We start from the raw sequence: 25,956 nt of genomic DNA, 5'->3' as shown, positions 1-25,956 counted from the left end.
TTCTGCAATAAGGTTACCAAAAGATACTGTCAAAGAGCATTAAATCGAGAGCTGCACTATCTTTCATGTTGTAGCAGATACTGATACTAATATCGTCAGACAGTTTCCTGGGGACAGTGTAGGAGAGATAGGTTAAACTGAACAGATTTAGAATAATCTTCTTGGACTCCTAGGCCCACATACCAAGGTTGTAGTGTGTTTTATGGTCGCCTCATGATCTTGTTTAATACAGTAACAGTAGTGGAGAGTTTAGTCTCTCATCACTGACTATTAGAGGTTTTTCCCCCGCAATTGCTACGTCCCCGTCACGCCAGGACAATCTGGTTGCCACAATGACGCTTTCTCAATATGGGATTTAGCTCGCCTGGTGTGCATTTTTGGAGCCATTCCATTTTCCCTTAAGCGTATATCCCGCCCACGTCTCACACCGGGCGACCTGAATCAAGTGCCCTTTGAAATCAGAGTTTTGAAACGCCAGTCTTGAAGTGCTGTAAATGTTGGTTGCATAATAGACGTGTGATTGAATTAGGCTTGATTGAAATGAATGCTGGCGAGACTTGAGAGCACTTATAGGCTCTGGGTGGGAAGGCTCTTAACTAGCCCTTCTGAGGGTGGAGATTAGGCCTAACATTCAGGCTGTTTTATCCCAAAACTCTTAGATCATTTCCTTTCCTTGTCTCCTTTTCTTTGCAAACATGCACTCAGGCAAAGGACTGAATTTTGTGCACAACATAGAAATTGAAAACCCTGACATTCTTTTCTTTCTATTTTTCTCTCTCTTTCAAACCATCCATTCCTCTTCTCTACCAAGTCCTTTCAGATCAGGAGACAAGGAAACAAGGGGACTGCATTTCCTCTTGGGATGTAGCCATGCCTCCTGTTGGTCTCCCAGTGCCAGGAGTCCTCTGAAAGCTCAGTGGAGGGGAGAGACCAACCGAACAGACTGATTCCACTGACTGAGCAGAGCAGCCGATGGCACAGGCAGTGGCGGCTGGTGAGTCGTCGAGTGTAAGTTCATGTGAGGCAGCTGTTTCTTCTCGCCCTCTGTCGAGGCATCCGCGCAACGACTCTGCAGCGAGCGAGCCCAGGGAACAACGAGGGAAGAGAAGGAGGGAGGAGAGGGAAAAATCAATCACAATGCGATCAGTCAATGCAGGACGATAGACACAGAGAGAGGGCGAACGGGAGTGCATTTCCACCACGTTATCGGCTTTTTTTAATCAGCTCAAGAGACGGATAGATCCTTTGGGGGTTCTTCCTTCTACAGTCATGTGGGAATACAAAAGGTAGAAATTGGCAATGCGCTGTACTGAAAGAAAACACGCGTTTTGTGTACAACTGATAACTAAAGAAAAAGTGTTGAGGCAGTGGATGCCTCAACAGGGAATATTAGGCTTTATTTGCTGTATTCTCAATTAAACAGACAGTGTTATGTTGAGTTGAGCTGCCTTCGTATGCCAGGTGGAAGACTGTATTTTCATCTAGTCTATTCATTTAGGTTGAGATTCAGAGTCGGAATTGAGGATGAAATCCATTGAGGTTCAGAATCCCTTTTTTTCCCAAGGAAGGTCAAAACAGCAGCATACATGCATACAGTAACGGTGTGCCATAGGTCGTGGACAAATTCCCACTAGGTTTTCCTGGCCGGTGTCACAGTAGTCCCTTATTAAAACCAATGTACAGCATATTGTTGTAACAAAGGCCCTCAGGAACGTCAGCCGTGACACCTTTCACCAGGGAGAAATGGGGAGGACAATAACAAAGCACTTTTCAATTTTTCTTTCCTTCTCCATCTAACTACCCCCCAGTGATGTATTCTGGGTAACACTTTAGTACAGCTTCCCGAAATAAGGATGACATAACACATTCATAAACAATTCATTGCACCTTTCTACCTATATTTAAACATAAATGCTTAACCCAACGACTGCTGGTAGGCTCTGTGTAGTGCTCTTGCAAAGTTCTAAATAATAAATAGACTAAATAGTGAATAGKCTATTGGTTCAAAGAGGAATGTATCTGGTGTGGAGAGTAAGAGGGCTTGCCCAGCCTGGCTACTAGCAACAGTAGTTAATGGCCCAGTGTTTGGTTGGATGAGACTAAACGGCTGGATGGAGCTCATTCATTAGCTGTCTGCCTCGCAGGTGGCCCTGGTGTGTGTGTGTGTGTCTGTGTGTGTGTGTGTGTGCCTGGATACTTGTGTGTGTGTGTTCATGGGTGCATGTACTGTATGTATGTTGTGAGTCCGACTGCAAGAGGTTTCCCTTGGGGGTCCACAACGACCAACCGGTGACAGATATCAATTAAAAATCCCCTTCATTAAGTGAGCCGAGATCCTCTGGCTTGGAATGATGACACTTAAACAAACGCCTCCATTCCCCACTCACTGTTGCACATTTCCCTGTCTGCATTGAGCGTGGGTGTCAGTGCAGATATGAGGCTTTTCACACTGGCAGGCAGAGTGGAGCGATGCAGTGGATCACACCACCCGCCGTGACATTTTGGATCCATTTCCGGGTCCTGCTCACACAGTTGCTTACAATGTGGTGCCATTGCTGCTCGGTGGAAATACTTGCTCATGTAGCACTGTGTTATGCTGACTTTCCGGACATGTATATTATTAGTCATTTATGACCATGAGACTCCATCTGCTCCCTCCTGTTGTAACGCTAAGCTTGCCAGGGTCAAATGTGCACAGAAATTATGTTATTAAAGATAGATAGGTGTGCTCAAAGGGTATAGCCTACTGATCCCCTTTATAATAGCTGTAACCTATAATAAGGACTATGGGGGATGTGTTGCAGGCACAGGCAGTGTCTAGGCTGCAATGCTGGTATATCATATTGTCCCCAAATAAAACCCACAGAAAATCCTGCAAGGCAGAGGCAAGAGGTGTAGGGCTAAAGTAAGCGCAGCCGACTCTCCTGTGGACATTGCTGTGTAGAATGCATGTGGTGCAGATTAGGAGGATCGGTTTTCATTGAAAGGCAGTGAGTGAGTGTCTGCTGCAATTACCTGATTAGTGAGAGAATCTCAAAAAATGGACGTGCTGCACAGATGCCTGTTCGTGGTCCCAAACAAAGACTCCTTGAAGTTATTCTGGTGTAAAACTACAGCGCTGAGCAATCAAAAGAACACGAGGGAGAGAGAGAGTATGCATGAGGGCAGACTGACACCATGTGTCCCTAAAATGATGGTGGGGGAAGAAACCGCCTTTCTCTCACATTGGCTGTAACACACACACACGCACTACACAAAAGGCTACGCACTTCACAAAAGGCTACACACTCACACCCCTCCCCGCTTCTTCTGCTCTCACATTCTTTTTGCAGTAGCCTATGATGCATCATTGACAGCCCCCCATTCCCCCATGACGGAATACTAGGGCTGTAAATAGACAGGTTATCAATTATTATCTGTCATCTATCTAGCCAAGGTCAGGAGCGAGACCACAGTATCCGAGGCAACCTTTTGAACCAGGAGCGGTGCAACGCATTTCTCGCTGAATCGCCAGTGTTGCCCAAGTCCAAAGCCCCCTGAGGCCGGGGAATCGTGCATTTTTCACTCCACCAAAGCTGCACCCACTACACGCTTCCTTCGGGATCGCTCCGTGTGAAACGTGAGCAGAAAAAAAGAAAGTGAAATGGACTGAGTTGCTGTGAGAAACGTTGACAGTATTTCCACTTGCGGTGCGTAAAGGGGGCACAGCGGCAGTAGTAGCCTAGTCTTACCATCACATCTATTCCTCGTGCTATATCTAATCAATTCACTTTTGCTGATTTTCAATTCATTATTTGTATTTAGGCTACGTAGAGCCTAGGTGAGTGTTGGTCTTTATTATTCTCTTACAAGGATTGTATGCTTTAAATGTCCGGTTTTTTAAACTTGATGTCTGATATGCATAGCCTAGGCTAATTGATCGAATTAATTATAGCTCTTTCACTGTGTGCATGTAAAGCAACCATCATAAAAGATCATGATATTTTCAGCCATGTGCTGTTAATAGTCATATAGGTAGCCTGCCCTAGTGATTCATATAAAATGGATTTGAGGTATAGGCTATTGCCTCACTCACCAGACAGCACGTTTTGTCGTTGTGCCATGTAACCGCCGTTCATTTTTGGTGTCCTGACGCTTAGCATACATTAAAATATAAAAATCAATGCAGCAGTTTTACCTCTGGATTTTTCTCAATTGATAAGCACCGCACGTTGTATGGCAGCTCTACACCTAGGAGCTAATGCTTGGAATTTGTTTTATTGTTGCACCAACTATGCTCATGTCTGCCTGTGTGTGTGTGTGTGTGTGTGTGTCTGTCTGTCTGTATCTACCTACTTACAGTACATACCTACCATAGTTAATTAAGTTGTATTACTGTAGTAGCATTATTCGTTTGTTTTGGAATATTGAACTTGCTTAATCCTCTTTATCAGTCTGATCTTGCCTTAGTTATACACTGCCACTCTTATCCCTGCAATCAATAATAAGTTGTTAGGAGGCCCTGGGGATGTCACGAAATGGTCGCCTAAAGTCGTCAGGTCTTGTGTAATGGTCCCCTGTTTTTTTGTCTAGTTCCCAGTTTGTCCCGGGACGTTTTTTAGGACATTCCTGTGACGTGTCATGGTCCCCTGGAGGTTTAATCTAGTTCCCGGTTTGTCCCGAGGACTTTCTTTGGACGTTGTGTTATTATCTTCTGGAGGTTTTGTCTTGTTCCCGGTTTGTCCCGAGGATGTTCTTGGGACGTTGTGTTATTATCTCCTGGAGGTTTTTGTCTTGTTCCCGGTTTGTCCCGGGGCGACCCGAGGACATTGTGTCTTGGTCCTCTGGAGGTTTTTGTCTAGTTACCGGGGTTGTCCTGGGGACGTCACCTGATGGTCTCATAAACAGCAGTTTTGTGTATTTTTATTCATACAGTATTAAGATTTAACATGTCCTCAGCTGGGAGTTGAACTCAAAATCTCTTGGTTCATAGCATTCTGATATTCCTGCTACTCCACCATGTCTGTATCAGTGACTGATTTAGAAAAAACCTCCAGGGGACCATGACACAACGTCCCAAGAACATCCTGAAAACGTCTTCGGGGAAATCCCCGGGACAAACTGGAAACTAGAAAAAAATCCCCCTTGGGACCATCACGCGATGTCCTAAAGACTAGTAAAATGAACATCCTGAGAACGTCCTAAAAAGGTCCTGACATGAAGGTCCTGACATGGTCCTCAGTGACGTACTGGGAGCTTACAGGGAACTAGACAAAGGTCCCCCAGAGAACATTCCCTTGGGACCATCACGTGATGTCCTAAGGAATAGTAAAAGTAACGTCCTGAGAACATCCTAAAATGATCCTGACATGGTCCTCAGTGATGTCCTAGGAACTTAAAGGGAACTAGACAAAGGTCCCCCGGAGAACGTTCCCTTGGGATCGTCATGCGATGTTCTTAGAATGTTRTCAGAACGTCAGAGGGATAACGTTGCACCGAAACCCTTAAGGGACCTGATGGAAACGTGGTTGAATGTCCTCAGAATGTCCCTGGTTTGTTGGGATTAAAATTGGTGAGTTACAGGGTACCACAACCAACTGTTATGTTGTAGGTGGTGGAACTGTCTCCAAAACATATTTCTTTAGCAATACTTAAACATCATTCAAATTTTTTCCTGCTTGCTTAATAAGATGTTGGAACCCCTGATTTTGGCCTCCTGACGGAGTCTCCAACTTTGTATAGAATAGTGTTGTTTTGCTCTGGAGCAAGGACAGCATTGCCCACAACACTCCACACAAACAATGTGAAGGAATTGTGTAAAAAATAAAACAAATAATAAAAAACGTGCTTTTTGTCTTAGACTGAGGGACCATTTTGACTCCCACTTGAGAGCAACAATAGCCCCAGGGAGGACAGCTGTGATCTGCCATTTTCTAATCCGTCTTGTTTAATTGAAAGACTCCCCATTCAAACCCTCTCGCTGGCTGTCAAGCAGGTTTTCTGACCACAGACATACACAGACCTCAGTTTGTTTGAGGCACTGTCTACACCCCCTTCCTCTCCTCTCCACACTCCCCACCCCTTCAACACACACACACACACACACCCCTCTCGCTCTCTCCCTCTCTCTCTCTCCCTCTTTTAAGGAAAATCTGGCTCCTCTAGATAAACATGTCTTTTCCCCAAAGAAAGACGAGCACTCTGTTGGCATTTTACCTCCCTCACTCTAGGGTTGTCTTGTCAAGTATCTTGGCACTTGAATTTTCCCTACACAAACAGCAAGCATCTATATGCTCAGGGAAGCACTTTCTTTTTGAGGGATTACATAACACATTTATACACCATACATAACAGCTGCATTAATGCTACACTATGTCAATTGCAAGTTGTTATCACCGCATACCCTATTTCAACCTGTAAATGTTGATATAAGCTGACATAAGCAGTTGTAAATGTTTGTACAGTGCATGGTGTTATTATAAATCAGTCATCAATGTCTTATATATATATGAGAGAGAGAGAGAGAGAGAGAGAGAGAGAGAGAGAGAGAGAGAGAGAGAGAGAGTGTGAGTATTCTGATTCCTAAATATCAAAATCAGTCAGACCTCAACCGGGGTCTAATGTCAAGATGAAATGCAGCTATATATATATATCATATGTATCAATCTACACAACAGATGGTGTGGGACATGGACTTATCCCCACATTGCACTGCTGTTGAGGTATGAAAACCTCCGACACATTTCGATATTGGTGCCAATTATCACTTAATTGGAATGTATGGCACATTTTTTGTGAACATTCTCTTGGCAAAACAAAATAAGAAAATGAGAACCTCACTATCACAATTTTGCTATTCTTCAGTACCTACATTAAGACGGCTAGCAATACCTTTCCAAAAACATATAGAACCTGATCTCATCGCCTGCTGGTTAGAATAATTAGCTGCTAGCAGAGAAGGCTAACAGTTAGTACCACAGTACCCATGGAGAGAGTCTGTTCCAGGCTTGGCTTCTCACCTGTATGCTCGGAGTGCTAGCGAGACTGGCTGTGTGCGTAGTTGGCCAAAGTCAGCACTAGTTAGTTACTTTGGCATCATCCTCTCCGTATGTATGGGTTTTCAGCAGTAGTTAGTTACTTTGGCATCATCCTCTCCGTAGGTATGGGTTTTCAGCACTAGTTAGTTACTTTGGCATCATCCTCTCCGTAGGTATGGGTTTTCAGCATGTTAGTTACTTTGGTGCATCATCCTCTCCGTAGGTATGGGTTTTCAGCACTAGTTAGTTACTTTGGCATCATCCTCTCCGTAGGTATGGGTTTTCAGCACTAGTTGGGCTCCCGAGTAGCGCAGCGGTCTAAGGCATTGCATCTCAGTGCAAGAGGTSTCACTATAGTACCTGGTTCGAATCCAGGCTGTATCACATCCGGCCATGATTGGGAGTCCCATAGGGCGGCACACAATTGGCCCAGCATCGTCCGGGTTTGGCCAGAGTAGGCCATCATTGTAAATAAGAATTTGTTCATAACTGACTTGCCTAGGTAAATAAAGGTAAAAAAAAAAAAGGTTTTGTATGTGTGGGCTATAATAATGCAGGAACCACTTTCAATGTGTGGCAAATTTGGCTTACACAAGTTGGCCTACCATGCCTGTAAACCATATGCTAAAGCAATGGAATCAGGAAAATAGATTAGTGTCTAAGTTAGGGGTGCAGTTCGGGTCCTCGAAGGCCGCTGGTTGTCCTGCTGGTTTTTGGCTTTTAACCTGTGACTGATTTCTACCTGGAACAAGGTGTGTGCTCTCTACAGATAACCAGTAACATTAATTTCTCAATTAAATGCCAAAGAGAAAKATAAACCAGCAATACTGCGGAACACGAGGGCCTGAGTTGTGCTCCCCAGGAGTTTTAAAATGTCATTCATTATCATGGACAGCTATGTGTTTTACCATTGAATTTGACTACYTGGCATTCAGAGCTCTTATCAATTTTAATGGAATAAATAAATTCATTATTTAAATTGAATCCATTTTAATATAGTCTATTAAAATAGCTAAGAAACGGCCCTGAGCTCATTCAGTACTATCATTTTTTTGTTGTTAATCTTCAACTATGTGTTCTTTCAGGTTTGTCCACATCAGACGTCACAATGATGACTCCAAGAGACCCAAAGCCCAAGAAGAAACCGCCGAAAGATAGCTTGACTCTGTTGCCATGCTTCTATTTTGTAGAGGTGGGTAGAAATATCAGCMTTATGATACAAAAGAAAAGGGGAAATTCGACATGTAACAACATGTTATAATGATCATCTTTGGTTGTATCTGATTGATTGACTGAACGAATGAACGAACAGACAAATGAATGAACCAACTAACAAACACATATTGATTAACTCCATCAGAATATATTTGTCTGGTGCTCTGCATTTCTCTCTCTCTCTCTGTGTCTTCTGGTTTGTCATTATCATGGGTGGATACATTTGGGTCAATACGCTGAAGCTGAGGATGACCTGCTTTCCTATCTTTTCCGGTCACATGTCATTATTCTAAACGATCTGAACRTCATCTATTCAAGTATCTAGTTAGTCTATTTAGGGGAACCCTTCTGGTTCAAGACGCAACACTTCTATATAGTTGTCTTTAAGGTTAGAGTTAGTGGTAGTAAGCATAGTGACAAGTCTGACAGCAACCTTTCACCTACACTTGCACGTCCTGTTTCCTCTTTCCCAGCTGCCCATTGTGGCTTCTTCTATGGTGTCGCTCTACTTCCTGGAGCTGACGGACCTGCTCCAGCCTGCCCAGGTAGGCTTCCGTTGCCATGACCGCATGCTGAGCATGCCCTACGTTGACGGTGGAGATGAGCTCATCCCTCTACTCATGCTGCTCAGCCTGGCCTTCGCTGGCCCGGCCGCGTCGGTGAGTACACCCCTCTGAACACACTTGCGCTCGTGCAGGCACCCCCACACACACACACACACACGATGCTGCTCTGCCTGCATAAGTACCCATCTAAACACTCCCCACACATGGCCTATGTGAAACACTCTATGTATAATTAAGCCATTATACACTCAAACTATATGAACTCATGGTAAAAACATTCAGACAAAGTATAGTTGTCAAATATATAGGCTTACATTCAAATCAGACCATATAACATGGGGCCAAGTCCACACATATAACAATCTAATACTCAAATAGCCCAGTCTCTGAGATGGTGTTCAACACAATGAGCAAGTCCAAATGAATTGATTAGTGCTGCCGTATCTCTGATTGTGTGATCTTGTTGTCTGGTCAGATCATGATGGGGGAGGGCCTGGTCTACTTCATGCAGTCACGCCTTAAGATCCGCCCCGGGGTGGAGGGCAGCATCAACGCCGGCGGGTGCAACTTCAACTCCTTCCTTCGGCGAACGGTGCGCTTCGTAGGTATGGTTCCACACTGTGGAGGAATGTCGCTTGTTCAGGGATATATCCAGTGTGACAATGACTCCCTCTCGCTCTTTCTTTCTTGTTTTCACTACTCTCTCTTTCAACTCACGTCACTCCTCCGCTCCCTCCTCTTTCTCTCAACCTCCCCGTATTTCTCTTCACATCACCACCCACCCCTCTCTCTGTATTTCCGCTCTCCCTCTCTTTTCCTCTCATTCACCGTCCTCTCTTTTCACTCCCCTTTTTCTCTCTCGCCCTTTGTCTCTCCAGGTGTCCATGTGTTTGGGTTGTGTGCCACGGCTCTAATGACTGATGTGATTCAGTTGGCCACAGGTTATCACACACCCTTCTTCCTGACTGTGTGCAAGCCCAACTACACACAGCCAGGGGTGGCCTGTGATAAAAACCCCTACATCACCAAGGACATCTGCTCCGGTCACGACCAGCACGCCATCGTCTCTGCCAGGTAGCTACATGACATGACATAACATAACCACCTGACCCAGGAAGGATTAAGGTTCTGTTACAGTATGCATACTAGAATACCAGTTTGAATTAAGCAATTGTTTTTGGCATGCATTGTTAGTAGTATGCTAGTCTGGATAATGGAACATAGCCTTTGTGTGTCCTCGTCTCTGTGTATCACTCATGCCGGAAGTCCCAATCAAAAAGACAGAGTGGTTCAAAGGCTCTCACTGAGGCAATATAAACACTGTAAAGGGGAAAAAATGCATTGGGAAAAATGAAGGATAGATATGAATTTACTGGGTTTTCAAGGAAATGATGTACTAAGTATTGGAATACAGCCTTGGACAGAACATTGTATATCCTCTGGCAGAGGATGAGTCTGAAAAGCCTACTTTTCTTGTTTTCTTCCTCTCTGGACCACTGATCTGAACCGACTGGCTAGGTGAAACCCAAGACAAGTTTTCTGTTCCTCCATTTTGCTTTCAGATAATCCATCTCATCCAGTCTTAGATATACTAAGTGATCAGGAATTGGTGTTAGTAAGGAAGCCATTTTGGGGTATTTCAACACAGATTCACAGATCAGTCATAGACAGATAAACAAGGATGTATCGATGCTGTTCACTTTGACAGACACAGCACACCTTGACAACATCACCACAACAACAATAACCGGCATTGTAGCAATGTGTAGGTGTGATCTTTATTCCACACTAGCACTGTTCTCTCCCCTTTCACATTGTGATCAAAGCTGTGGGACATATGGTGTCTGTCTGTCTGCTGCTCTTGCAATTTCATCTCGCCACAAACACATTTTCTCTTTCTCGTCAGGAAAACCTTTCCCTCCCAGCACGCAACCCTGTCTGCCTTTGCTGCTGTGTACATATCAGTAAGTACACCTCCTGCAACAAATGCACCGTATGGATAGGTTTCCATCCATTGGCAACAGATTTTCAAGCCAATATTCAAAATCTGCACAAAAACGATGCATTTCCCCACCAGATATGGGTTTCCATCAAGTTGACTTGTTGCGGATAAAAGGATGTCCGTGATGACGTGGTGCACATAAACATTGATTTTGCAGTTAAATTCCCATGTATCGAATAAAAAAATACAACCTAAGTGGGTTTCCAGCGCATTTTCAAATTTACTGATGGTTTTGTCACAAAAATGTGTTGCGCTATATAGCGAGTGTGCCCACTCTGGTCTTAGCACATGCACTCAAGCCAACAGCTCGCAGATACAGTGTGGGTCCTCTGAGTAGGTTACCTACAGTACATGATGACATTATTATGGACAAAAGAGCAAGATCATTTGTATTTGTCAAACGGCAGCCAAGCATCGATCATCATGTCACCAGAATAAGACCCTCGATATTTATTGGAAAGGAGCATCAAGATCACCTTGCACTTTCCCCACCCTGTGAAGTTCATTACTTTCCCGAGTCGCAGTGGGAGGACCACACAACATGTCATCGCGTGACTCAAAGTTTATTATGATATGATGGTTATTACGTACACTCAGTAGCAAGTTTATTAGGCACACCCAACTATTTTTTTATTCTTTTTTTTWAATTTCACCTTTATTTAACCAGGTAAGGTAACCAGGTAATCTTTACCTAGCATAGACTTATAGATGACCTGGAGCCAGTGGGTCTGGCGACGAATATGTAGCGAGGGCCAGCCGACTAGAGCATACAGGTCGCAGTGGTGGGTGGTATAAGGTGCTTTGGTAACAAAACGGATGGCACTGTGATAGACTACATCCAATTTGCTGAGTAGAGTATTGGAAGCTATTTTGTAGATGACATCGCCGAAGTCGAGGATCGGTAGGATAGTCAGTTTTACTAGGGTAAGTTTGGCAGCTTGAGTGAAGGAGGCTTTGTTGCGGAATAGAAAGCCGATTCTAGATTTGATTTTGGATTGGAGATGTTTAACATGAGTCTGGAAGGAGAGTTTACTGTCTAGCCAGACACCTAYGTATTTGTAGTTGTCCACGTATTCTAGGTCAGAACCGCCCAGAGTAGTGATGCTAGTCGGGCGGGCGGGTGCGGGCAACGAACGGTTGAAAAGCATGCATTTGGTTTTGCTAGCGTTTAAGAGCAGTTGGAGGCCACAGAATGAGTGTTGTATGGCATTGAAGCTCGTRTGGAGGTTWGTTAACACAGTGTCCAAAGAAGGGCCAGATGTATACAGAATGYTGTCGTCTGCGTAGAGGTGGATCAGGGAATCACCCGCAGCAAGAGCGACATCGTTGATATATACAGAAAAAAGAGTAGGCCCGAGAATTGAACCCTGTGGTACCCCCATAGAGACTGCCAGAGGTCCGGACAACAGGCCCTTCGATTTTACACACTGAACTCTATCTGAGAAGTAGTTGGTGAACCAGGCGAGGCAGTCATTTGAGAAACCAAGGCTATTGAGTCTGCCGATAAGGATGCGGTGATTGACAGAGTCGAAAGCCTTGGCCAGTTCGATGAAGACGGCTGCACAGTACTGTCTTTTATCGATGGCGGTTATGATATCGTTTAGTACCTTGAACGTGGCTGAGGTGCACCCGTGACCAGCTCGGAAACCGGATTGCACAGCGGAGAAGGTACGGTGGGATTCGAAATGGTCAGTGATCTGTTTATTAACTTGGCTTTCAAAGACTGGACAGGATGGATATAGGTCTGTAACAGTTAGGGTCTAGAGTGTCACCCCCTTTGAAGAGGGGGATGACCGCGGCAGCGTTCCAATCTTTAGGGATCTCGGACGAAACAAAAGAGAGGTTGAACAGACTGGTAATAGGGGTTGCAACAATGGCGGCGGATAATTCTAGAAAGAGAGGGTCCAGATTGTCMAGCCCAGCTGATTTGTACAGGTCCAGGTTTTGCAGCTCTTTCAGAACATCTGTGATCTGGATTTGGGTGAATGAGAAGCTGGGGAGGCTCGGGCAAGTAGCTGCGAGGGGTGCGGAGCTGTTGGCCGGGGTTGGGGTAGCCAGGAGGAAAGCATGGCCATCCGTAGAGAAATGCTTATTGAAATGTTAAATTATCATGGATTTATCGGTGGTGACCGTGTCGCCTAGCCTCAGTGCAGTGGGCAGCTGGGAGGAGGTGCTTTTGTTCTCCATGGACTTTACAGTGTCCCAAAACRTTTTGGAGTTAGAGCTACAGGATGCAAATTTCTGTTTGAAAAAGCTAGCCTTTGCTTTCCTGACTGACTGTGTGTATTGGTTCCTGACTTCCCTGAACAGTTGCATATCGCGGGGACTATTCAATGCTATTGCAGTCCACCACAGGATGTTTTTGGGCTGGTCAATGGCAGTCAGGTCTGAAGTGAACCAAGGGCTATATCTGTTCTTAGTTCTACATTTTTTGAAAGGGGCATGCTTATTTAAGATGGTGAGGAAATTACTTTTAAAGAACGACCAGGCATCCTCAACTGACGGGATCCTTCCAGGATACCTGGGCCAAGTCGATTAGAAAGGCCTGCTCGCAGAAGTGTTTTAGGGAGCGTTTGACAGTGATGAGGGGTGGTCGTTTGACAGCGGACCCATAGCGGATGCAGGCAATGAGGCAGTGATTGCTGAGATCCTGATTGAAAACAGCAGAGGTGTATTTGGAGGGCAAGTTGGTCAGGATAATATCTATGAGGGTGCCCATGTTTACGGATTTAGGGTTGTACCTGGTGGGTTCCTTGATAATTTGTGTGAGATTGAGGGCCTCTAGCTTAGATTGTAGGACTGCTGGGGTGTTAAGTATATCCCAGTTTATGTCACCTAACAGAGCGAACTCTGAAGATAGATGGGGGGCAATCAATTCACATATGGTGTCCAGGGCACAGCTGGGAGCTGAGGGGGGTCTATAACAGGCGGCAACAGTGAGAGACTTATTTCTGGAGAGATTCATTTTTTAAATGAGAAGCTCGAACTGTTTGGGCATATACCTGGAAAGTATGACAGAACTTTGCAAGCTATCTCTGCAGTAAATTGCAACTCCTCCTCCTTTGGCAGTTCTATCTTGACGGAAAATGTTGTAGTTGGGTATGGAAATCTCAGAATTTTTAGTGGCCTTCCTAAGCCATGATTCAGTCACGGCAAGGACATCAGGGTTGGCGGAGTGTGCTAAAGTAGTGAGTAAAACAAACTTAGGGAGGAGGCTTCTGATGTTACCATGCATGAAACCAAGGCTTTTTCAATTACAAGTCAACAAATGAGAGTGCCTGGGGACACGCAGGGCCTGGGTTAGCCTCCACATCACCTGAGGAACAGAGGAGGAGTAGGATGAGGGTGCGGCTAAAGGCTAGCAAAACTGGTCGTCTAGTGCGTTGGGAACAGAGAATAAAAGGAGCAGATTTCTGGGTGTGGTAGAATAYATTCAGGGCATAATGTGCAGACAGGGGTATGGTGGGGTGCGGGTACAGTGGAGGTAAGCCCAGGCACTGAGTGATGATAAGAGAGGTTGCATCTCTGGACACGCTGGTTATACTGGGTGAGGTCACTGCATGTGTGGGAGGTGAGACAAGGGAGGTATCTAAGGCATGTACAGTGGGACTAGGGCCTCCGCAGTAAACTAAAACAATGATAATTATCCTAAACATTATACAAGGAATATTGACATTTGAGAGGGACATAAAGCGAGGCATAAAGCAATCACAGGTGTTGATTGGGAGAGCTAGCTAAGTCAACAACGGGTAAGACAACAACAGCTAATCAGCTAAGACAACAACAACAGGTAAAATGGCGATGAATGGGCAGAGAGGGTTGGTTAACTACACACAGGGCCTGAGTTCGGGGCTAGGGCCGACAGATAAACAAAACATAAACAAAGTGGAGTACGTGATAAATGAACAGTCCAGCAGGCATCAGCTATGTAGCCAAGTGATCATAGGGTCTAGTGTACAGCAATAGATGAAACAGGGAAGCCGCTAGGTAGTCATTACTACGCTAGCATGCGGGAGACACGGCATTTAAAGTTAGCAGTACGGGGTAAGTAGAAGCGTCTGCTCCGTTGTCCGGCAAAGGCCGGTTGAAGGCACAGCTGATGGAATTACGTCTGCGGACCAGTCATGGTGGCACGGTGGGGCACCGTGTCGACGAAAGGACCGGCCAGATGGCGAAAGAGGTATTGTAGTTGTGGTAATTTTGTTTGCTAGCCGGGAGATGCGCCTGGCTCAGGGCTAGCTTCGGGGCTGAGTCACTCAGTGGAAGCTAGCTAGCTGTGATGATCAATGGTKCAGGGTTTACGGCAGGAATCTGGCGTTTTAGTGGAGAAAAACAGTCCGAGGCTGGCAGGAGCAGAGGGTAAAGGCCGCTAGCAGTGGCTAACGATGACTAAATAGCTAGTAACTTAGCTAATTGGCTGCTTACCTTCTGATGAAAGTTTTGGCTATAGGCGCTAAAAAAATTGCGGATCCGTGTCACATTGAGTGAGGCGGGTTACCGGAAGGTATATTTAATTTAAAAATGGGAAAAGAGATTGAAAATAAATTGGAATATATACAAAAAAGACGAAAAAGACAAAAAGTAAACGAGAGGACAACAAACCACGTCTGCACTGCTACGTCATCTTGAATATACAGAAGGTAGCAGGTCAGACCCCCCTTTGCCTCCAGAACAGCCTGAATTCTTCGGGACATGGTAACATTGCTCAATTGGTATCAAGGAACCTAACATGTGCCAGGAAAAACATTCCTCACATCATTACACAACCCGGCACTAGCCTGTACTGTTGACAGGATTTGCTTACGCCAAATCCTGACTCTGCCATCAGCATGACACAACAGGAACTGGGATTCGTCAGACCACTCCTCAATTGTCCAGTGTTGATGATCACGTGCTCACTGGAGCCGCTGCTTCTTGTTTTTAAGTGATAGGAGTGGAACCCGGTGTGGTCGTCTGCTGCAATAGCCGATCCATGACAAGGACTGACAAAATGTGCGTTCTGAGATGCAGTTTATTACCTTTTTTCAGCGAGCTGTTTTTGCCCACAGGACTGCCGCTGACGGGATGTTTATTGTTTGTCGCACCATTCTCTGTAAACCCTAGACACTGTCGTGTGTGAAAAGCCCAGGATTCCAGCCTTTTCTGAGATACTGGAACCGGCGCCCATGGCACCAACGATCATACCACGCTCAAAGACACTTAGGTCACTCGTTTTGCCCATTTAACATTCAATCGAACAGCAACTGAATGCCTCAATGCCTGTGTACCTGCTTTATATAGCAAGCCACGGCCACATGACTCACTGTCTGTAGGGGTGTACCTAATAAACTGTTCACTGAGTATACAAAACATTAAGAACACCTGCTCTTTCCATGACATAGACTGACCGGGTGAATCCAGGTGAAGGCTATTTTCAATCAGTGTAGATAAAGGGGAGGAGACAGGTTAAATAAGGATTTTTAAGCCTTGAAACAACTGAGACATGGATTGTGTATGTGTGCCATTCAGAGGGTGAATGGGCAAGACAAAAGATTGAAGTGCCTTTGAACAAGGTATGGTAGTAGGTGCCAGGCGCGCAATGCAACGCTGCTGGGTTTTTCACATCCAGCCAACTTGACACAACTTTGGGAAACATTGGAGTCAACATGGGCCAGCATCCTTGTGGAAGGCTTCCAACGCCATAATACATTTTACAGACACAAAAAGATCCCACCTTGTCTACCGTATTTGTTTTTTGTCGACATTTTGGAAAGTTTGGCCAACAAATTTGCTGTTTCCATCAGGCCTGTCGTGACATTTTTTATCCGACATGTACTAAACCTGGTTAGGGACCATATTACATGTTACAGTGGACACACCAGTTCAAGAGGCAGCATTGACATTCATGTAAACAAAAGCATCCAGAGAGTTCATAGCACGTTTAGAGTGTATTGCTAGGGCCAGGTGAAATTTTATGTGGCAGTGTTTCTCATAGGCCCCTAAGACTCAAATGAAAAAGTGCCTGTCGCTTTAAGTCAATTTATAAACAAAAACTGCGACTAAACATGATTGGCTAGTTTTATTGATTAAACATYCCGAGAATGCTGTCGTGATAAGGAAAGATCCCCCCCAGATTTCGTTTTTGGAGTTGTTCAGTGGCTGGCCAAGTACAATAGCAGATTGATTAACCACAAATTACGGAATTGTGTGCTAATATTGTTTGAGAATAAAGTGGAATTGTAACCAAAGTATTCACACCAGATTCTCAATGTACAAATCCCTTGCGCAAATCTGTCCCGACAATTTATTTTAAGTAAGAGCTTAACGTATTGTGCCATGCTGGTTTTTCCCCCATATATATCTTTGATAGCTTAAATTGAAATGTTTGCCTCAAACCGTTTAAAATATTGTCATCAAGCTTAAAATATGTGGATTGAATTAAGGGAAAACATGTACAAGGCATTTTTGGGTTATAAATAGCTCATGAACTTAATGGTTTAGAACCCGTTTCTGAGCAGAAATAAAACGTATCATATACATAGAAGAATGGAATGTATTTGAGTTTTTCTGTTATAATATCTCACCATGTATTTTCTCAATTTCTCTCTACTTGCAGATGTACTTCAACTCAACCATCTCWGACAGCACCAAGCTGCTGAAGCCAGTGTTGGTGTTTGCGTTTGCCATCGTGGCGGCGCTAACCGGTCTCACCCAGATCACCCAGTACCGCAGCCACCCCATTGACGTCTACGTGGGCTTCCTCATAGGGGCCGGCATCGCTGCTTACCTGGTAAGACCTAACTTCCATTGACATCTATCTTGACTTGTGACATTTATTTGACAGTGATGATGCATATTAATKTTTATTTCTTTTTTTATCTGCAGGATTGACAGGTGGTTAAAACATTTAGGAACATGACATTTAAGGATTCTATCAAAGCTGATTTAAAAAGGGCTATTAGTGGGCACATACATTTCTGAAAGGTACAGTACCATTCAAAAGTTTGGACACACCTACTCATTCAAGGGTTTTTCTTTATTTTTACTATTTTCTACATTGTACAATAATAGTGAAGACATCAAAACTATGAAATAACTTATATGGAATCATGTAGTAACCAAAAAAATGTAATCAAATATTTGATATTTTTGATTCTTCAAATAGCCACCCTTTGCCTTGATGACATCTTTGCACACTCTTAGAATTATCTCAACCAGCTTCACCTGGAATGCTTTTCCAACAGTCTGAAGGAGTTTCCACATATGCCGAGCACTTGTTGGCTGCTTTTCCTCCACTCTGCGGTCCAACTCATCCCAAACCATCTCAATTGGGTTGAGGTCGGGTGATTGTGGATGTCAGGTCATCTGATGCAGAGCTCCATCACTCTCCTGTTTGGTAAAATAGCCCTTACACAGCCTGGACATGTGTTGGGTCATTGTCCTTTTGAAAAACAAATGATAGTCCCACTAATCGCAAACCAGATGGGATGGCGTATCACTGCAGAATGCTGTGGTAGCCATGCGTGTTAAGCGCGCCTTGAATTCTAAATAAATCACAGACAGTGTCACCAGCAAAGCACCATCACACCTCCTCCTCCATGCRTCACGGTGGGAACCAAACATGCGGAGAGCATCCATTCAGCTACTCTGCATCTCACAAAAACACAGTGGTTGGAACCAAAAATCAAAAATGTTTATTCATCAGACCAAAGGACAGGTTTCCGCTGGTCTAATGTTCATTGCTCGTGTGTCTTGGCCCAAGCAAGKCTCTTCTTCTTATTGGTGTCCTTTAGCAGTGGTTTCTTTGCAGCAATTCGACAATGAAGGCAATCTGAGGTGCAGTTAATTGTTGATTTCTGAGGTTGGTAACTCTAATGAACTTATCTTCTGCAGCAGAGGTAACTCACTCTGGGTCTTCCTTTCCTGTGGCGGTCCTCATAAGAGCCAGTTTCATCATAGCGCTTGATGTTTTTTGCGACTGCACTTGAAGAAACTTTAACATTTCTTGACATTTTCCGCATTGACTGACCTTCATCGTCTTAAAGTAAAGATGGACTGTTGTTTCTTTTGCTTATTTGAGCTGTTCTTGCCATAATATGGATTTGGTCATTTACCAATAGGGATATCTTCTGTATACCACCCCTACCTTGTCACAACAAAACTGATTGACTCAAATGGAAAGAAATTCCACAAATTAACTTTTAACAAGGCACACCTGTTAATTGAAATGCATTACTCATGACTACCTCATGAAGCTGGTTGAGAGAATGCCAAGAGTGTGCAAAGCAGTCATCAAGGCAAAGGGTGGTTACTTTGAAGAGTAACAAATATAAAATATTTGTCTAACACTTTTTTGCTTACTACATGATTCCATATGTGTTATTTCATAGTTTGTATGTCTTCGCTATTAATCTACAATGTAGAAAATAGTAAAAATAAAGAAAAGCAGGTGCAGGTGTGTCCAAACTTTTGACTGGTACTATATATGTGAGGGGAGTCTACCGACTACTTCCTGTAGTAGCCAAAACCATTCTGCAATTTGATTTGAGGCGAGCACTGGAGAGGAAAGTGTTATTCACCAGACAGTGATGTAGAATTTCAGCTGATCAAACTGCACTGCATACCATCCCTCCCTCCCCCACTTAAATGGCTTACCTGCAGTTTAGTGCTAGGCTCTTTGATATCTCCAGATTGCTGCTCTTATTGAAGTTTTTCACACTCCTCCCTCTCTCATTTGCTTTCCGCTTTCACACGACTATCTGTCCTCAGGGAGGGATGGATTTCACTTTCATGCCCATCATTTCATTCCCTCTCTCTCTCCATTTTAGACACTCTTTCCATCCTTCGTCTGAATGGGGATTATTTGAACAGATTCTGGAATTGTCTTTCTATGACGTTCTGTCTGTCTATGGTGGGGCCTACTCTACATACCCATTTGTCTTATCATGCTCACTCATTCGTATGTCATTTTTTCTCATAGCTCTTTTCTGTCTCATATCTCTTCCCTTCTCTCATTTCCTCTTGGTCCCTATGTTCTCTCACTCTTATCGGAGATAGCGAGCGGTGGTTAGAGCTAGCTCGTCAGTTCTGTTTAAGTCGGCTTCCTCTGGAGTGTAAAGCGCAGGGCAATAAACCAGGCAGACGAATGATAGTGAATGATAATGACTTTCCACAGGACTATTATGCCGAGTAGCTGGGGAGGGATTTCAGGCGACCAAGGCCTTCTCTTCTTCTCTTCCAGGCTTTCCACGCCGTTGGCAACTTCAGGTCCTCCGACGACATCATCATCAAGCCAGCTCCACCCCCCCAGAAGGAGGACGCCCTGCGAGCGCTGACCCAGCGGGGCCACGACTCGGTCTACAACAAAGGTGTCGCCTCAGCATCGGAGAGCGCCGACGAGATCGCCGCGCCGCCCTCCCTGGACCGGCTGGAGGGCATGGGGCGGCCACTACAGCGCGAGAAGGCCTCTATCGGGAGCTTGAAAAGGGCCAGCGTGGACGTGGAGCTCCTGGCGCCCCGCAGCCCCATGGGCCAGCAGACCATGGTGACCTTCAGCAACACGCTGCCCAGATCTAGCATGAACGCTAACGGGGGCCTGGGCGCTAACGGGGGCCCAGAGGAGCCCATGATGCCTACTCAACCCGTACAAAGGAGGCTCAAGGCTGTGCAAGTGCCCATGGACCCCATGCGCTCACAGCAGTTGGTGACGGAGTGGAAGCAGAAGTCCATGGAGATGCGGGGTCTGAGCCTTAGGGATGAAGCCGAGCGAGATGCCAGTGAGGAGGGCTCCGAAGGGGGGGAGGAAGAGTCCGAGGACGGGGGGGCACAGGCCTCGCTCTATCCATCTATGGTGCAGTCCAACAGGGGAGCTTCCGCCGGTCCAATCCCCGTCAGTGTGGGGCCTCCAGGGAGTGCRAGGGTGGTGGCAACTCCTAGACCCCCCCACATCCCCGAGGCGGGTCCCCCGCCAGTGTCGCCCAAAAGCGCACTAACCCGTGCCAAGTGGCTGTCCATCACAGAGAAGAGCGGTGGTGGCGGGTCGATTCGCGGGGCACCCAACCAACCGCGCATCATGCAGGTGATCGCCATGTCCAAGCAGCAGGGCCTCCTCCCTTCCTCCTCCTCAGGGGGCACGCCCAAGTCCTCCGAGACCACCTCCACCTCCTCCTGCACCTCCTCCACGGCCAGTGCCGATTCGCCCCACTACCGCCCGCCCTCAGAGGCCCAGCGTGATTCGGCCATCATCACCGTAGACGCCCACGCCCCCCACCACCCGGTGGTGCACGGTGGCCTGCCCCCCTGCTCGGGCAACGGGAACCCCTGGGAGTGGAGGGGCGCGTCCAACGGCAGCGACCCTCGAGACTCCTACGAGCTCAACGACCTGAACCGCGGCGACAGCGTTGGTGCTCGCGGCAGCACCGGCAGCTTCCGGCCGCACCAGACCATCTCGCCGTGCTCCTCCACCGGCGACGGAGACGCAGAGTTGCTTCCCCCTCTGCCCCTCCCCCACACGGAGGTCCCCCACGACGGGAGAAGCCGGGAGTCCACTTTACGACGCAAGACTGCGCTAGTCCTCCTGGAGAGGGACATTCAATTTCAAAACAAGAGTGAGCAGGAGAACTACTATAGAAAAATACAGGGTGGCCGGAGGTATAAGGATTAGTCACTAACTAACTGATAAGCCTTACAGTCAAACCACAAAACAGCACAAAACCTTGACTGACAAGCTGGGCTCTGCTGTTATGCATCTCTCGGACTTTGTGTGTTATCAAAGGAGCTGTGCAAAGCTGTTGTAGGCTACTATGATGTATGCTAGATGGAGGGAAACATCTCGAGTTGATGTGGGACCCTGAGGTATTTTCAGGAGCACATAGACATTTTTCAAAGGTTCAAATCAGAAGCACACCACCACGCAACACAAACCAAAAAAAGGACAACGTATTAAAGCTCCGTCTACTGAGCCGAACCAGGCAGTTTGTTACATTTCTTTATTGACTCCATCTTCCTTTCAATGTTTCTCCTGTTATGACCACTCGATGGGCTGATTGTCTAGTGTTGGAATGGCATCTACTGTATGTTGTGTTATCTCCGGTGTTAGTGCTTGATTGCTAATGTGTAGATTCTGAGCATGTATGTCTGGGTGTTTTTGTGTGTTTGGGTCAGTGGGTCAGGTGCTTGTGTGTATGGGTGTGTGGGTATGTGTTGAAGAAGCAGTGTGCTTTAAAAAAAAATGCCGTTATTCTGCGGCAGAATGTTCGGAGGCCCGTGATGGTGCCCATTCTCGACAAAGTTCAGAACTTGATCTTAACTTCAGAATGAAGAACAACAACAAAATGTAACATGAACTTCCTTCTTTTAATGGAGAATACCAAGAGGACTGAATGGCTGTAAATCGTGCYAAGGAGTGCTTTTCAATTTCAACATTTCCATATGGATGTTACTTTTGAGACAGCGACGGGAGTACCCCTTGACTTAAAGCATTGACCGTGTGTATTTTTGGCTGGACACGGTATAAGAGAAACCACAATAAGAAAAGTGACATCAGTCATTTGATCAAAGCAATAGAGGCAGTAGGTGTAAAATAGAATGGGTTATTTTAAAGGTTTCTTTTTGCTGATCGTTGAACGCCTCGAAGTGAACATGTATACAAATCAGCATACTCCTTTGGATGGACTACTGCATGTATGTGGCTGTCAGGTTGGAAATACTACTTTGTCAGTAAACAAGAACAAAAAAAAAGAAATTAAAAGTTGTCGTTAGTAACTGAACTGTGAGGTACTAGTGTGACAAATGTTGCATATCTGAGACTTTATTGTCCACCAAAGCCCTTCAACTTACAATCAGAAGATGCATCAATTCCTCACAACAGCTTTAGAATATGCTGTATTTTGGCTTCTTTCAAAGCGTGTTTTAGTGCTGCTCACYAAATTCCAGCTGTGTGCCTTTTTAAAGGGAATTTACCCACTGTTAAGGAGATCGCATTCATGGTAATGCTGCAGATTTCAGCTCAAACGTAAATTACCTTTAAAAGGACCTTCCGACACCGCCTAAACAAGTGCAATACATTTGTTGTCAATGCATTTCGGGTTGAATCCTGGCCTTAGTGTGTCGACTGTATCATTTAATTCAGCAAATTATGACCCAACGAACCCATCCCTTTTTTGTTTGTTTTTATTTTTTGCCCCTTTTTCTGCCCAATTTCGTGGTATCCAATTGATAGTTACAGTCTTGTTTCATCGCTGCAACTCCCGTATGGACTCGGGAGAGGCGAAGGTCGAGAGCCGTGCGTCCTCCGAAACACAACCCAAACAAGCCGCACTGCTTCTTTGCACAATGCCCACTTAACCCTGAAGCCAGCCGGACCAATGTGTCGGAGGAAACTATGTACACCTGGCAACCGTGTCAACGTGCACTGCGCCCGGCCCACCACAGGAGTCGCTAGTGCGCGATGGAATAAGGACATCCCTGCCGGGCCAAACTCTCCCCTAACCCAGATGACGTTGGGCCAATTTTGCGCTGCCCCATGGGTATTCCGGTCGCGGCCGGCTGCAACAGAGCCTGAATCCCAGAATCTCTAGTGGCACTAGAGATACCCAGAGTCCCTGGTTTGAGTAGCACCCTGAGTTGTCCCATAAAAATACAACAATATCTTAGACTGGAATGATTAGGTCACACAGTCTGTCTTCCTAGAGTTGGCCTACCGTAACACTGTACTCATGAATCATGCATGAATCTTCTTCCAAAAGGAAATGAGTCAGAAAGAGTATTGGCTGTGTGGGGTATTAGGCTCTTTAAAGGCCGTCTATTTTCCTCATTCTAAAACTCTCAGCCACCATGATACACATCGATCCTCATTACAATATAGGCTACCATAAGTAGTTAATTAAAGACCAAATAGACCACTATTTTGTCTAGAAAGTAGACACATTGGTTTGTCTGGGAACAGCACAATGTGTTCTCCCCCATTTGTTTAATTAAAGTAGTTTATCCTAAACACACTCAAATGCACAACAGACTACACAACCGTTGGAGAGGCACTCATTTGCTGGATTACTGTGCGAGTTGGGGTTCACTAGCTAGGCGATCAGGCTGGTGTCAGGGAGATGGAGAGAGAGAAGGCAGCCCCAGGCACCAAGCAGATTGCTGTGGATGGTGTCCACGGCCACTGGGGGTCTAAATGAGCACCAAAACGCCTGCGGGTATACACTGACTATGATTTATTACTGAGGAATATGCTAAACAGACACACAGGCATGTACGCTCACACACACAGACACACACACGTGWTCACATGAATGTCTCCACTCACAAAGGCACACATGCATAGCTACATACAGTACTACAGGAATTCACTTCATTAACCAAATGGGATCATTGCAAAACACAGCATTGCATCTTCTCTGTTTAATAAATTAAGCTAAACTATGTTTTGCAGCCATTTTAATGAGTCAATTCTCAGGGCAAATTGTGTAGTCTCCAAATCATTACTTTCCCTAATCCGTCTCTTTTAGTCTGTTAACTTCTTCTCTCATGCTGAGTTCAAACGATGCTCTTAAATTGAGGTGCCGGAATAGAGATCTGCATGCCCCATGAGGTGACTGGTTAAACTCGCCAATTAAAGGGAGATTAAAGGGAGCCAGCGATATGAAAAGATGTTACCAAACATGAACTGCAGAATCRTAGATAGTCTCAAGGGTGGAGTTTTCAACCCCCCAGAAATGGTCTGCTATCCACCATCTGAAGCCCTGCCTATTTAACACATGCTCCACCAAAACAGGTTATCTCAACCCGCAGAGAGGCCCTTTAATTGATCGTGTTAATAATACATGCTCAATTGATTGAGGATGGGAGTTAACTGTTTTCTTGTTTATTGTGAATTGTCTTTGTTGTCGTGGAAAGATGAATAATGCAAGGATAGAAGTGGGCAGAATAGTTGCCCTATCGGATGGTTAAACAGCGTCCATGCCCRGATGGTATCCTTGACGATGCACACGGAACCTTGTGTCCCACACCTGGGGCCTCATTATGCAGTTACCAGGGCAACGTGTAGGAGAAACACACTCCCCCCTCCCTTCTTCCTCCTACTCTCCTTCTCTTTATCTCTCTATCCTTCTCRCTSTATCTTTCATCACACGCATGCACACACACACATAGGAGACTGGAGACAGGCCTACTACCAGTCAATTTCAGATCAGCATAATTCTGCATTAATGTACACCTGGGGTCAGCATCCACTTGGTGACGACCGTTTGATTTGATTTTGCTGCCAGACAGATAGGAACTTGCTGTAGATTTGGAGTGCAAAGTAGATTTTTTCTGTACGCTGCATTGTAACCCGAATTCAGGCTTGCATTTGTAAGCTTTTTCTTTAGGATAGATAAATTCCAGCTTTGAGCGTCAATGAAAATTCATATCCTGAGTGCTTGAATTTTTCAGATCGTCTGATACAAAAACACTTATCTCTAACGATTTCATCCAGCAATATCTGATCAAACAGAGGCTTCCTATGCCGTCTGATTAAAAGCCAGATCAGATAGACACGCACTATTAAAATATGTAATTGCAAAGGCATTGTGATTACACGATTGTGGAAGAGACCTGGTACAGTGTAATTTAATTTAATAATTTAATATTAACATGAAGAAAGTAGCAGGCAATGATGATTTATTCAATGTAAGAGTCAACAGCCGAAGCCTGAGGATGATGAAAAATGTGAGTAATATCAGCCATCTGTTAAGGGGAGGTGTTTTTGGTCTCAGTATCTCTTTAACAACCAGACTCGGACACAAAAAGCGACTTGCGTTCAGCCTCTACATACAGTGCCTAATGGTCACTTTTCCTCGGCTGATTTGCATTGAACTTTTGGTAGTTTCAACACCCCACCTACACACCCACACACGCCGCAAGGGGCAGAGATGGCGGTCAGCACCCTGTGATATACATTTGTTTCTTTATTTCCTGGAGGCGAGCACAGCCCAGGCTGTTGCTATAGCGACAGGGGCTCTGCAATGTGCGCTTTGAGTGTGAATCAATTTATCATTTTAATGAGGAGTGTGTGTGTACTGTGTGAGTGTTTGTGTGTGAGTGAGAGGGGGGGCGTGGGGTGCAGCAGAGGACGGGTCAAAAGGTGCACATGAGACAGGCATTCAATTCATTTGATTTTTCTGGCATTTCATGA

General features: G+C 45.3%; 1 protein-coding gene across 2 annotated transcripts; it reads left to right on the top strand.

Moving 5' to 3' along the window:
• Positions 1–3,322: 3,322 nt before the first annotated feature.
• On the top strand, positions 3,323–22,546 carry plppr3b (phospholipid phosphatase related 3b). 2 transcript variants are annotated; one of them, XM_024004218.3, is made up of 8 exons: positions 3,323–3,689; positions 8,102–8,208; positions 8,705–8,890; positions 9,273–9,402; positions 9,676–9,871; positions 10,704–10,761; positions 17,395–17,568; positions 20,020–22,546. In XM_024004218.3, the coding sequence occupies exons 2-8, from the start codon at positions 8,125–8,127 to the stop codon at positions 21,439–21,441; spliced, it is 2,250 nt and encodes a 749-aa protein (XP_023859986.1). In that variant the 5' UTR covers positions 3,323–3,689; positions 8,102–8,124; the 3' UTR covers positions 21,442–22,546. The 2 variants fall into 2 exon arrangements, with proteins under 2 accessions (XP_023859986.1, XP_023859985.1); XM_024004217.3 differs by having other exon boundaries at positions 3,323–3,820.
• Positions 22,547–25,956: the final 3,410 nt, after the last annotated feature.

Source organism: Salvelinus sp. IW2-2015, linkage group LG16 (genome assembly GCF_002910315.2).
Source record: "Salvelinus sp. IW2-2015 linkage group LG16, ASM291031v2, whole genome shotgun sequence".
Classification (NCBI taxonomy): domain Eukaryota; kingdom Metazoa; phylum Chordata; class Actinopteri; order Salmoniformes; family Salmonidae; genus Salvelinus; species Salvelinus sp. IW2-2015.
Note: the sequence above shows the minus strand (reverse complement) of the source record. Positions and strands in the feature narration are given on the sequence as shown.